Below are 13,880 nucleotides of genomic sequence, written 5' to 3'. Positions count from 1 at the left end.
CTCCCTAGTAATATAAAAATTACTTCACTGCCTAGAAAGATATCTTGTTATTCCCTAGGTTCAGAATAGGCTATTTTACTCCCTAGAAAGGGATCCTTTTATTTCTTAAGTTTAAAAAAGGCTGTTTTACTCCCTAGGACTAAAAAGATAATTTTACTTCCTGAACTACGTAAAAAAATTATTTTACTTTTCAGAAAAAAAAATATATTACCAAAAATAAATAATAAATTAATACAGAAGTTTTAAGAAAATAAAAAAGAAATTATAAAAAAATAATAAAAAAATAAAATAAATAAGAATAAAAAAATATAGATAATTAAAAAAAATTGCATTTAGTCGAATATTTGAAATGAAGTATTGAAAATATTGAAATGAAAAAAAAACTACTGTCAAACTGTCGTCACGTTTCAAATAATCCGATGAAGTATGTCATATAGCGAATTTTTCAAGACAATTTATAAAACCTTATAAAAGACGCTCACTTTATACGTATGGGCAAGGGAATTGTTATTGAATACCAATAACCATTAAATGCATAAGGAATCTCTTTTCAACTATGGAATTCATGTCGTGTCATGAAACAATGACCCCTATAAAAATTAATGACTGCTATTTGTATGTGCATCAGGCTCAAAAGTCATCGACATTAAGCGGCTTATAATTCACATTTTAGTTTGCGAGTTAATTTATACCCCGGTGTATACTTGCATTCACCATATGAGTGTTATTACATATTATAAAACGTATATAAAGAGTTTGTACTTTTTGTACTTGAAAACGCATAAATGCAATAACAACAAAGCGTGTCAAAATTCATGTACAGAAAAACGCATTATCATCTTTACATTGTTATTTTACAGAGTTAAATTATTTTTTTTTTTACTTTAGGTTATAAATAAATTTTTATTTATTTAATTTCCATCTAACGGCATTAGTGACTGTAAAAATAATTCAAATGTTTGAAAAAAAAAATTATTTTATATATCCGTTAAACTAAAGTGTGTTAAGTGTCAAATTTATTCCATTTATTCAACTACGAGTTATTTCAATGAGAAATTATTTTTTTTCATTTAGAAGTAGATTTTGTTTTAAATTATAAAAATTAAATTTTCGATACATTGCATTTTTCCCTGAAAATTTATTTCTTTTTCTGAATTTATTTATTTTTTCAAAAATTTGCTGAAATTGTATTTTTAGATTTTATTTTTTAATACATGGAATTTTTGAAATGTCTTGTAAGTTGACAAAGTTGATAAACTGACCAGGTGAAAAAGTTCCCAGGAATTTAACATTTCTTAAAAAATACATTACATTTTTGTTAAATAATTTGCTAATTTTTTTTTATAAATAAATTAAGAAAATAAAATTCGAAATTTAATAATATAAAATGATTTAAAATTGAAGAACATTAAAAAAAGAATACTTAAAAATAATTTAAATTAGAAAAATGAAAATAAAATGATCTAAAATTTGAAAAAATAAAATTATTTCGACTTTGCAAAAAAAGATTTTTGAAAATTTAAAATAATGAAAGTATAATTAAAATGTTTAAAAAGAAAATTAATTAAAATTTGAAAAAAGAAAATTAAATTAACTCTAAAACAGAAAAAATTAATATAAAATTGAAATTTAAAATAAATTAAATTAAAATTTGATATATGTAAAAATAAAATTATTTAAATTTAAAAAAATAAATTATTGAATAAATGAAAGTAAAATAATTAAAATTTGAAAAAATAAAATTAATTCAAATTTGATAAAATGCAAATAAAATTGAAATTTACGAAAATTTTTAAATAACTATTTTGACCTGACGCTAGTAATAAAAAGGGGAAAAAGGTTGCAGAAAATAAACAGAATAAAGGCAATTACGTTGAGGAGATAATGACGTCATATTTCTTGGAAATTTAATGCTTCTCTTTCTCTCTCACTCTTATGGACAAAATAAAAATTTTCAAAAATATTACAAAATTGATTTCTGCTTTTCGCAGGAAATAAACAAGACAATGTCAATGACGTTGAGGAGATAATGACGTCATATTTCATGAAAATTCACTCCTTCTCTTTCTCCCTCACTCTTATAGAGAAAATAAATTTTCAAAAATATTCCTTTAATCTCGGAAACTTTTTCATGTGGGTGAAAATTATAAAAATAAAATAAAAAACTATTTCATAATCAAAAACAAAAATATCTTTAAAGATTAAAAAAATAAAAATTTTAAAAAATATTTTACGTTTTGCCTTTTATCAAATTAGAAAATATTTTTTATACTCTCCATTTATTTTCTTTTGTGTACATAAATATTTGTCTTTTATTACAAAAAATTTTTAAGTGCAGAACAAATATTTTTTTATTTTAATCTTAATGTATATAATACTGATTTCCTATTGGTCAAAATAAAATAAAATTTTGCAGTAAAACAAGAAAATCAGAAAATATTTGTAAAATTAGCCACCAGTCCATGAAAACGTGGCATCTTGTTTAAACAGAAAATAATTAAAGAATAATTTTTATTTTGCTTCATTTTTTTAAGAAAGTGTACAAATGAGACGAATAACAAGTTTGTAAGTTTTTTGTTGACTAATTAAGAAAAATAATTAAGTATTTCCTACATTAGAAATTATATAAACACTATTAATTTAAAAGTATAAAATTGCAACGAATTAATATAAAAAAATGTGGATCAAATTATCAAAAAAAAAAAAAATTTTCGTATCAATTCGCTCCAATTTGGTATCAATTTTATGTTTTTATCCAAATTTTGTTACAATCTATTAATGCAATATCTACAAGAAAATTGAAAATTTTTTATTTATATATAAAATTAAATTATAAAAACAAAATTTCACTAGAGATTTTTTTTTCTATTAAGAAATTCTATCAATTAAAGGACATCTATTTCTTTTTATTTTGTCAAAAAGGAGCATAAATTTTTTTTACAGACTTTTATTATTATTATTATTTTTACTGGGAGGAAGTGTGATACCTATTAAAAAAATTTTCTTCCCCAAAGAGGAAAATTCAATAAAAGAAAATAAAAATACAACTACTTTAAGTAGTATAACATCTGATTTAAGTAGTACAACAGCAGCGAATATAATAAAGCAAATCCAGCATGTACAATCAATCCCAGAGAAAAAAAGTTGGACTCAAAAGTGTAATAGTATAAACACTTTACGAAAAATGCAATGTTTTAATAATTTTTTCATTTTCAAAAATATTTTTGATATTTAAAGTATTTCCTATTATTATTTTTATTATTTAAGGTATGAATGAAAGTTAATAAATTTTGTTTTTTCGTTAATTAGTGGGCGAAATAAAAAAACCAATTAACGATTTATTTGGTATCGAAATTGGTTATGATGCAATTAATATTCGATTTCTTGATGTTAACAATTTTTTTCCCAACTTATCATATATTGTACGTCTTGCACCAGTAAATGTTTATCATACGGAATTCATTACTACATTTAACAAAGACAGACCATTGACACGTACCTTCCTATATCTCGATCCAGGAGTAAAATACGAATTTCAACATAGGACTCCGAGTGAAACGTTTCGTGATGTGAAAAAGGAAATAATTACAACTTATAATCCAAAAGGTATGAACGCCTTTAATTTTTTCCATCATTGATTTAATTTAATTAACGAAAATTTTGCCTTTATAGCCTGAACAAGAAATAAAAAGAAGTTATTATTTTTTTTTTAAATTTCAGTGAAACCTAGTAGGCCTGAAGGTCCACTTACAGTGTTAAGTAAAACGGATACAACATGCGAAATAATGTGGAAGAAATCTAACAGTGATAATAAATATCTTGAAAAATATTATATCGTTTTTGACGCAGGTGTTAGAACAGAATATTCAGCCCTTCCTGAAATACATTATACGGTCACTAATCTCATTCCTGGATCTGATAACACAATTTCTGTATATGCTGAAAATAATATTGGAAAATCAGAACCAATATCAGTGAATTGCCATACTAATTCTGAAAGTTAAAAAAAAGGAAATTAAAATTAGGTGGGAAACTTAAAATTAAAAGTAAAATTCAAAAAAATCGAACTATTTAAAATAAAAAATTAAATTATCCGAATAAAATATATAATTAAATTTTTCAAATTTGCTTTGAATAGAATTAACAAATTTTTCTAATAAATATAATAAATTTCTTTTCTATATACAAATTTGAGAACTCTATTTTTTTCAAAAGCAAAAAATTTGCCTTGCAAAAAATTACTTTTAGGCAAAAAAAAATGTTTTGTAACATTTTGTAAAAAATTGATTTATAAAAATTTGCAAGCAATTCATTTGTAAGTTTGTTTTACAAAAATTTTGTTTACTATTTTTTTGCAAAACAGTTGTATTTTTTTCAATATAATACTTTCAATATTATATTATTTTCAAAATTAAAAATAGTTTTAACTTTAAATAATATTTTCAATTTCCAGACGAACGTAATCAGAATTCAAAATATGTTAAAGAAAAATTTTATTTATTGAAGTTTAATAATTCAATTATAAATATCTACAAAATATAGTGTATACTTTAAAAATAAATGCAACTCCTACTGTATGACAAACTTTTTTACTCACACTCAGACAGTGTTGCCGATCATAAGGCGTAGATTTATTTAACATAACAATTAAAATTAAAATAATTTTATTTCTCTAAAACAAATCACAAAAATTTTCCATTTCTTTTTTACGATATTTTCAAACGAAGAATGAAATATCAAAAAAATTATAAAAATGAAAGGAATAAAATTTTAGGAATCAAACGAATAACATAAAAATGAGACGAATAACATTATAGAATAAATGAAACAAAAAAAACATGGTTCAAATAAGACGAAATAGAAGTAAAAGGAAATTATAATTTAAAATTTTCTTTCATTAATATAAAACAAAAAAAAAAAAATAGAATCTGGAATTAAAATTAACGAATAAGATAGAAATTAAAAGTAGAATTAAAATTAACGAATAAGATAAAAAATAAAAGTAGAATTAAAATAGAAGGAATAAAATAAAAAAATTAAAGTAGAATTAAAATAGAACGAAAAAAATAGAAGTAGAATTAAAATAGAAAGAATAGTATACAAAAATAAAAGTAACATTAAAATACAACGACTTTAAAAAAAATAGAAATTGAATATTAAAAATAATAAAAAAATTAATATTAAAATCGAATCAATAAATATTAATGTCGATGCATTTGTCGTTTAATTTTCACAGGAAGTTGACATTTAGTGCCAGCAATTAATTTTCTCACTGATTGCTTTGAAATACGATAATTAATTTCATTAAAATTCATTGTTCCAAGCGCAATTTTTTGATAACGATTCGTTGCCACCCAAAGTTCCTCCTCAGCTTGTCTCGTTGACGGTGGAATCACTTTGACTCCACTTGCAAACTGAAGCGTCTCGTCATTTTGTGCGACAATTTCCTGAAAAGGTTATTTTTTCACTTTTAAAACATTTTTTTAATCTTTACTCAAAACAAACAAAAATTCAATAAATAAAAATTAATTAATTAAATCTTCATCAACTTAGTGATGACCGTTCATTTTTTAATATTAGTAATTTATAAAGCTTTTCGGTCATATTTTTTTATGATTAATTTTTTATATTATTAATTAATTAAATTCAATTAAATAAATTAAATAATTTAAATAAATGATGATATTGAATAATAAAATACTATATTAAATAATAATTATTGATTATATTAATTAATTTATTATTAATTTATCATTTTTTAAAATTATTATTATTATTAACAACGAATTTAAAAAAGTGGAAGATTTAAATTCTCACAATAAATCGATTTACTCGCAAGCTTCGAAATATTTAAATGCAAAGTTTAGTGAAAATTGTGTAAAGATTTAAATATCCCACTTCAATAAATGTTTAGCGCAAAACTTTCCTGGAAATTTAACTTAAATTTTCACGAAAGTATAGTCGAAAATGTAATTCAAATGTTCAGGAAAGTTTTTTTTACACAATTTTAACTAAACTTTGCAAGTAAATTTTTCGAAGTATGCAAGCATAAAACTTTAATATACATATTTAGAAAAGTTTCGGTGTTTTGTGGATAATTTTTCTGTTATTTTTAACTGATTCAGAAGCAAAAATTCAGTCACTGCTGATTGTCAGTTAAAACCATGATTTTTAACTGATTCAAATTAAGAGAATATATTATTTTTTCATATTATAAATAATATACCAATAGATGTTAAACAGGTACATAATAGATATTAAATAGTTTAAAGCATTTTTAACTTGTTTTATTTAGAAAAAGTGACATTGTCACATATAATTTCTTATAATCTTTGAATTTAAAAGATTGTGACGTAACACATGAGTTTACCCCCCCCCCTCCCCCATGTCACACTTAGTCACAATTTTTATTAAAATTTTAACAATAATTATTGTTTGTTAAATAAATAATAGTCAAGCAATCGGTTATTAAGTTGATAATAAAATAAATTCTAAATGAAAAAAATATTAAAAACTCCGAAAAGGAAAATGATAAAAGGTACTAAAATAATAATCAAAGAAAAAAAATACTGATAGAAAAAATATTAAAAAATGCTAAAACGAACAATAATAAAATTAATATTGAAAGAAAAAACAATAAAAAAATACAAAAAGAAAAAATGATAAAAAATATTAAATAAATAAAATATTAAAAAAATAACAATAGTAATTATTTAATAATAATAATAAATATTAAATAAAATTTTAACAATAATATAGTGGGTATTTATTTAAATAATTAATTAATAATTATTCTTTTTGTTAAACACAATTTTTATTTGTTTAAATTTATTTCGAATTCTTTTTGTTAAAAATTTTTTTCAAACTTTTCAAATTCTTTTTCTTTGATTTTTTGTTTTTGTTAAATTAAATTAAATTTGATTTTGTTAAATTTTAATTTCTTTATTTTTAATTTTTGTAGAAAAATTCTTTATTCAAAAAAATCAGTTCAAAATTGTTATCATCTGACAAAATATACCTGATAATAGAAGTGGAAACGAAGTATCTTACGCTCAATCAAGGAGAGATTCTTCTCCAAACAACACCATCCTCTTATCATTAAAATTGTTAAACAATCAATCTCTCTTCAATTGAGAGGATCTCTGATCAGTTTTCTATGGATCAACCAATCATACAACTTAACTCAAAATTAGCAACCAACTACTAGTACTGGCTATCTGTGTTATACGCAAGAGGCCATTTAAACAAGAAGAAGAAGAAGAAGTTTTCATATAAATAAAGAATAATAAAAGTGACTTTGAGAAATTTTGGTCGCCTAGGTTACGGTTAATTTACTCCTCTTTCTCTCTCACTCTTTTGGAGAAAATAAAAATTTTCAAAAATATTACAAAATTGATTTCTGCTTTTCGCAGGAAATAAGCAGAACAATGTCAATGACGTTGAAGAGATAGTGACGTCATATTTCATGAAAATTTTCTCTTTCTCCCTCACTCTTATGGAGAAAAAAAATTTTTCAAAAATATTGCTCTAATCCCGAAAACTTTTTTATGTGGGTGAAAATTATAAAAATAAAATAAAAAACTATTTCATATTCAAAAACAAAAATATCTTCAAAGATTAGAAAAATGAAAATTAAAAAAAATATATTACGTTTTTCTTTTTGTCAATTTAGAAAATATTTTTTATACTCTCCATTTATTTTCTTTTGTGTACATAAATATTTGTCTTTTATTACAAAAAATTTTTAAGTGCAGAACAAATATTTTTTTATTTTAATCTTAATGTATATAATACTGTTTTCCTATTGGTCAAAATAAAATAAATTTTTGCAGTAAAACAAGAGAATTAGAAAATATTTGTAAAATTAGCCATCAGTCCTTGAAAACGTGCGGCATCTTGTTTAAACAGAAAATATTTAAAGAATAATTTTCATTTTGCTTCATTTCTTTAAGAAAGTGTAAAAATGAGACGAATAACAAGTTTGTAAGTTTTTTGCTGTCTAATGAAGAAAAATAATTAAGTATTTCCTACATTAGAAATTATATAAACACTATTAATTTAAAAGTATCAAATTGCAACGAATTTATATGAAAAAAATATGGATAAAATTATTTAAAAAGAAAAAAATAATTTTTTTTGTATCGATTCGCTCCAATTTGCTATCAATTTTATATTTTTATCCAAATTTTGTTTCAATCTATTAATGTAATATCTACAAGAAAATTAAAATTATTTATTCATTTATTCGTAAAATTAAATTACAAAAACAAAATTTCACTAGTTTGCAAAATAGAGAATTTTTTTTTGGGTAATTATCTATTAAGAAATCCTTTCAATTAAAGGACATCTATTTCTTTTTATTTTGTCATAAAGTAACATAAATTTTTTTTAGTCTTTTATTATCATTGTTATTATTACTGGGTGGAAGTGTGGGACCTATTAAAAATTTTTTCTTCGCCAATGAGGAAAATTCAAAAATGGGAAATTTGATTACACCTACTTCAAGTGATGTAACATATAATTTAAATAGTACAGCACCTGCGAAGATAGTAAAGCAAAACGGCATTTCACATTCAAAGTCAGAGATAAAAAAAGAGGCTACAATAGGTAAAAACATCAAAAAAAAAATTTTAATTATTTAAAAACAACATTATTTTAAAAAAAACTTATCGAAATTCTTTCATAAAATTTAAAATTCAATTATTCTCAAATTTTTTTATAAAATTCTTTGAAAGAATTTAATTATTATCAAATTTTTTGATAAAATTCTTTGCAAGAATTCAATGATTTTCAATGCATTAACTTTTAAATTGAAAATAGGTATTCGAAAAGAAAAATTATTAAAAAAAAGTTAGGAAATAAAAAAAGCAAACAACAACTAACTTCAAGCTATGTGAACAGTTTACCGGAATATATGAATTATTATTAATATAGATTGTTTTTTTTTAATATTTAAATTAAACTACTTTTGAGAGAAATTTAATAAATTTTGTTTTCTTTTTAATTAGATGACCTAATTAAAAAACCAATTGACGAATTCTTTGATTTCGAAATTGGTTATGATGCAATTAATATTCGATTTCTTGATATTAACAATTTCATCCCCGACAAAAGATATGAAGCAAGTCTTCTCACTGAGAATAATATTCAACACTATTGGAACATTTATAATGATAACAACAAAATGTCACATGTCATCTATGGTCTCAAGCCAGGAGAAAAAATCACCTTTAAATTAAGCATTAAAGAAAACTTTAATGATCTTGTTGTCAAAGAGAAAAAAATTACAACTATTTTTCCCGAAAGTATGAACGCCTTTATTTTTTTCCATCATTGATTTAATTTAATTTAATTAATTATTTATTATTGATCAATTTTTTTATTATTTAATATTTTTATTATTTATATATAATATATATTTATATATTTTTATTATTATTAATTAATTAATGGAAATTTGAACTTTTAGTCTGAACAAGAAATAAATAGAAGTTATTATTTTTTTTTAAATTTCAGTGAAACCTAGTAGGCCTGAAGGTCCACTCATAGTGGTAAATAAAACGGATACAACATGCGAAATAATGTGGAAGAAATCTAACAGTGATAATAAATATCTTGAAAAATATTATATCTCTGATGGCCAAAATAAGTATCCAATGTATTCAGCCCGAAATGAAATACGTGATACGATTACTGGTCTCATTCCTGGATCTGATAACACAATTTCTGTATATGCTGAAAATAATATTGGAAAATCAGAACCAATATCAGTGAATTGCCATACTAATTCTGAAAGTTAAAAAAAAAGAAAATTAAAATTAGGTGGGAAACTGAAAATTAAAAGTAAAATTGAAAAAAATCGAACTATTTAAGAAAAAAATTTAATTATCGGAATAAAATATGATTTTATTTTTCACATTTGTTTTAAATCGAAGGAAAAAAAATTTTTTAATAAATAATACACTTTTTGTCTATCTGCAAAATGTGGACTATTTTTTTTAACAACCAAAAAATTGTCCTTACAAAAAGTTACTTTACAAAAAAAAAGGTTTTGTAAAATTTTGTAAAAAATATATATTTATAAAAATTTTACAAACAATTGATTTGTAAAAATTTTCAAACAGTTGATTTGTTAAAATTTGCAAGCAATTCATTTGTAAATTTTTTTTTTAAAAATTCTGTTTACTATTTTATTTTGCAAAACAGTTGTCTTTTTTTTCAATACCTATACTTTCATTATTATTTTCGAAATAGAATTATAGTTTTTAAGTTAAAAAAATATTGTCAATTTCCGACGAACGTAATCAGAATTCTAAATATGTTAAAGAAAAATTTTATTTATTGAAGTTTAATAATTCAATTATAAAATAATATCTAAAAAAATACAGTGTATACTTTCAAAATAAATGCACATCCTACTCTGTATGATCAACTGTTTTACTCACACAATTATTAAAATCATTTCTTTTTCTCAAGAAGAAAACAGAAATTTTTGAATTTTTTTTTTATTTTCTTTATATTTTTAAAAGAAAAATTAAATATCAAGAAAAAATTATGAAAATTAAACCAATAAAATTTTCAAAATCAAACATATAACATAAAAATTAGTCGTATAACATTATAAAATAAATGAAACGAAAAACATTGTTTAAATAAAACTTGGAATCAAAACTAAAAAAAAAAAAAAATAAAATAAAAACCAATTTTATATTCAAAAAGAAAAATATCTTTGAAGATAAGACATGTGAAAATTAAAAAAAAATATTTTACGTTTTTTTTTTATCAATTTAGAAAATATTTTTACTACTCTTCATTTATTTTCTCTCGTTTTTTTATATATTTATTTTATATATTTATCAATATTTTTTTTAATACCAAAAATTTTTAAGTGCAGAAAAAATATTTTTGTATTTTAATCTTAATGGGTATACTGATTTCCAATTGGTCAAAATAAAATAAAATTTTGCTGTAAAACAAGAAAATTAGAAAATATTTGTAAAATTAGCCATCAGTCCTTGAAAACGTGCGGCATCTTGTTTAAACAGAAAATATTTAAAGAATAATTTTCATTTTTCTTCATTTCTTTAAGAAAGTGTCAAAATGAGTGGGAGAACAAGTCTGTAAGTTTTTTGTTGTCTAATGAAGAAAAAAATAATTAAGTACATTTACATTAGAAATTTTATAAACACTATTAATATAAAAGTATCAAATTTACAGTCTTTTATTATTATTATTATTTTTACTGGGAGGAAGTGTGATACCCATTAAACATTTTTTCTTCGCCAATGAGGAAAATTCAGAATCAAAGTTAGAGATAAAAAAAGAGACTCAAATAGGTAAGAACATATCACTAAAAAATTTTAATTATTCAAACACTACATTATTTAAAAAAAAACTTAAAGAAATTTTTCAAAAGAATTTAATTATTTACAAAACTTTAATGAAATTGTTTAAAAAAGTTTAACTTTCTATCAATAATTCCAATAAAATTTTTATAGTGAAATTATTAATTAAATTTATTAAAAAAATCGATTATATTCAATAAATTAAAGACATTTTTTTTTTAGAATAAAATTATTTTCTATAGGTATTTTTAAAATATTTCTTGAATGCATTAAATTATTCCAGAAACAATAACTAACTTCAAACTGTGAACAGTTTACCGGAATATATGAATTATTATTAATATAGATTGTTTTTTTTAATATTTAAATTAAACTACTTTGAGAGAAATTTAATAAATTTTGTTTTCTTTTTAATTAGATGACCTAATTAAAAAACCAATTTGACGAATTCTTTGATTTCGAAATTGGTTATGATGCAATTAATATTCGATTTCTTGATATTAACAATTTCATCCCCGACAAAAGATATGAAGCAAGTCTTCTCACTGAGAATAATATTCAACACTATTGGAACATTTATAATGATAACAACAAAATGTCACATGTCATCTATGGTCTCATGCCAGGAGAAAAAAATACCTTTAAATTAAGGATTAAAGAAAACTTTAATGATCTTGTTGTCAAAGAGAAAAAAATTACAACTATTTTTCCCGAAAGTATGAACGCCTTTATTTTTTTCCATCATTGATTTAATTTAATTTAATTAATTATTTATTATTGATCAATTTTTTTATTATTTAATATTTTTATTATTTATATATAATATATATTTATATATTTTTATTATTATTAATTAATTAATGGAAATTTGAACTTTTAGTCTGAACAAGAAATAAATAGAAGTTATTATTTTTTTTTAAATTTCAGTGAAACCTAGTAGGCCTGAAGGTCCACTCATAGTGGTAAATAAAACGGATACAACATGCGAAATAATGTGGAAGAAATCTAACAGTGATAATAAATATCTTGAAAAATATTATATCTCTGATGGCCAAAATAAGTATCCAATGTATTCAGCCCGAAATGAAATACGTGATACGATTACTGGTCTCATTCCTGGATCTGATAACAAAATTTATGTACATGCTATGAATATTATTGGATCATCTGGACCAATATCAGTGAATTGCCATACTAATTCTAAAAGTTAAGGAAAATGAAATAAAAATTAGGTGGGAAACTGAAAATTTAAAGTAAAATTGAAAAAATGGAACTATTTAAAATAAAAAATTAAATTATCGGAATAAAATATATAATTAAATTTTTCACATTTGCTTTGAATAGAATTAACAAATTTTTCTAATAAATATAATAAATTTCTTTTCTATCTACAAATTTGAGGACTCTTTTTTTTCAAAAGCAAAAAATTTGCCTTGCAAAAAATTACTTTTAAGCAAAAAAAATGCTTTGTAAAATTTTGTAAAAAATTTATTTTTAAAAATTTGCAAGCAATTCATTTGTAAGTTTGTTTTACAGAAATTTTGTTTACTATTTTTTTTTTTACAAAACAGTTGTATTTTTTTCAATATAATACTTTCAATATTATAATATTTTCAAAATTAAAAATAGTTTTAACTTTAAATAATATTTTCAATTTCCAGACGAACGTAATCAGAATTAAAAATATGTTAAAGAAAAATTTTATTTATTGATGTTTAATAATTCAATTATAAATATCTAAAAAAATACAGTGTATACTTTAAAAATAAATGCAACTCCTACTGTATGACAAACTTTTTTACTCACACTCAGACAATGTTGCCGATCATAAGGCGTAGATTTATTTAACTTAACAATTAAAATTAAAATAATTTTATTTCTCTAAAACAAATCACAAAAATTTTCCATTTCTGTTTTACGATATTTTCAAACGAAAAATGAAATATCAAAAAAATTATAAAAATGAAAGGAATAAAATTTTAAGTATCAAACGAATAACATAAAAATAAGACGAATAACATTATAGAATAAATGAAACAAAAAAAACATGGTTCAAATAAGACGAAATAAAAGTAAAAGGAAATTATAATTTAAAAATTTCTTTCATTAATATAAAACAAAAAAAAATAGCGACGCCTCCCGTTCATAAAAATAATGCTAACTCAAAAGTCAATGCAAGACAATTCTATTTGAAAAATAAGTGCAATATGAAGTTAACTAAAAAAATCATGCAAGAAAATTCTATTTCAATATTCAGTGCAAGACAATTCTATCTGAAAATTTTGTGCAAAATATTATTAAATAAAGCTGCGTATAAAACAATTCTATCTAACATTGAATGAAAGATTTATTTAACTATTATTATTTATTTCATTATCTTACATGTAAAAGTTAGATATAATTGTTTTAAACGCAGCTTTACCTAGTAATATTTTGCACAAAATTTTCAGATAGAATTGTCTTGCACTGAATATTGAAATAGAATTTTCTTGCATGATTTTTTTAGTTAACTTCATATTGCACTTATTTTTCAAA

General features: G+C 21.6%; 3 protein-coding genes across 7 annotated transcripts; all 3 read left to right on the top strand.

The window, feature by feature from the left end:
• The first annotated feature begins 2,406 nt into the window (after nt 1-2,406).
• On the top strand, nt 2,407-4,568 carry LOC122508575. Of its 2 annotated transcripts, XM_043622015.1 has the most exons (5): nt 2,407-2,565; nt 2,944-3,158; nt 3,310-3,606; nt 3,721-4,025; nt 4,454-4,568. In XM_043622015.1, the coding sequence occupies exons 1-4, from the start codon at nt 2,546-2,548 to the stop codon at nt 4,002-4,004; spliced, it is 816 nt and encodes a 271-aa protein (XP_043477950.1). In that variant the 5' UTR covers nt 2,407-2,545; the 3' UTR covers nt 4,005-4,025; nt 4,454-4,568. The 2 variants fall into 2 exon arrangements, with proteins under 2 accessions (XP_043477950.1, XP_043477942.1); XM_043622007.1 differs by lacking the exon at nt 4,454-4,568 and having other exon boundaries at nt 3,721-4,119.
• A 213-nt stretch (nt 4,569-4,781) lies between these two features.
• LOC122508585 (titin-like) lies at nt 4,782-10,045 on the top strand. Of its 3 annotated transcripts, XM_043622038.1 has the most exons (5): nt 4,782-4,810; nt 7,978-7,983; nt 8,393-8,607; nt 9,009-9,305; nt 9,517-10,045. In XM_043622038.1, the coding sequence occupies exons 1-5, from the start codon at nt 4,797-4,799 to the stop codon at nt 9,798-9,800; spliced, it is 816 nt and encodes a 271-aa protein (XP_043477973.1). In that variant the 5' UTR covers nt 4,782-4,796; the 3' UTR covers nt 9,801-10,045. The 3 variants fall into 3 exon arrangements, with proteins under 3 accessions (XP_043477973.1, XP_043477981.1, XP_043477966.1); XM_043622046.1 differs by lacking the exon at nt 4,782-4,810 and having other exon boundaries at nt 7,912-7,983; nt 8,531-8,607; XM_043622031.1 differs by lacking the exon at nt 4,782-4,810 and having other exon boundaries at nt 7,943-7,983.
• A 982-nt stretch (nt 10,046-11,027) lies between these two features.
• On the top strand, nt 11,028-12,636 carry LOC122508604 (twitchin-like). 2 transcript variants are annotated; one of them, XM_043622057.1, is made up of 4 exons: nt 11,028-11,120; nt 11,218-11,336; nt 11,764-12,061; nt 12,273-12,636. In XM_043622057.1, the coding sequence occupies exons 3-4, from the start codon at nt 11,941-11,943 to the stop codon at nt 12,554-12,556; spliced, it is 405 nt and encodes a 134-aa protein (XP_043477992.1). In that variant the 5' UTR covers nt 11,028-11,120; nt 11,218-11,336; nt 11,764-11,940; the 3' UTR covers nt 12,557-12,636. The 2 variants fall into 2 exon arrangements, with proteins under 2 accessions (XP_043477992.1, XP_043478000.1); XM_043622065.1 differs by lacking the exon at nt 11,028-11,120 and having other exon boundaries at nt 11,207-11,336.
• The last annotated feature ends 1,244 nt before the right edge of the window (nt 12,637-13,880 follow it).

Source organism: Leptopilina heterotoma, unplaced genomic scaffold, assembly GCF_015476425.1.
Source record: "Leptopilina heterotoma isolate Lh14 unplaced genomic scaffold, ASM1547642v1 Lhet_114, whole genome shotgun sequence".
Taxonomy (NCBI): Eukaryota; Metazoa; Arthropoda; class Insecta; order Hymenoptera; family Figitidae; genus Leptopilina; species Leptopilina heterotoma.
The sequence above is the reverse complement of the archived record's forward strand: the minus strand, read 5'-3'. Positions and strand labels throughout refer to the sequence as shown.

What these genes read in the sequence shown, in the direction of transcription:
- LOC122508575 (XM_043622015.1), top strand. Translation starts at nt 2,546, where the DNA reads ATGAGACGAATAACAAGTTT. An exon ending in ATGAGACGAATAACAAGTTT is followed by an intron (nt 2,566 to 2,943) that starts GTAAGTTTTTTG and finishes TTTTTTTTACAG; the next exon opens with ACTTTTATTATTATTATTAT. An exon ending in AAAAAGTTGGACTCAAAAGT is followed by an intron (nt 3,159 to 3,309) that starts GTAATAGTATAA and finishes TTCGTTAATTAG; the next exon opens with TGGGCGAAATAAAAAAACCA.
- LOC122508585 (XM_043622038.1), top strand. An exon ending in AAAAAAAGAGGCTACAATAG is followed by an intron (nt 8,608 to 9,008) that starts GTAAAAACATCA and finishes CTTTTTAATTAG; the next exon opens with ATGACCTAATTAAAAAACCA. An exon ending in TACAACTATTTTTCCCGAAA is followed by an intron (nt 9,306 to 9,516) that starts GTATGAACGCCT and finishes TTTAAATTTCAG; the next exon opens with TGAAACCTAGTAGGCCTGAA.
- LOC122508604 (XM_043622057.1), top strand. Translation starts at nt 11,941, where the DNA reads ATGTCACATGTCATCTATGGTCTCATGCCAGGAGAAAAAAATACCTTT. An exon ending in TACAACTATTTTTCCCGAAA is followed by an intron (nt 12,062 to 12,272) that starts GTATGAACGCCT and finishes TTTAAATTTCAG; the next exon opens with TGAAACCTAGTAGGCCTGAA.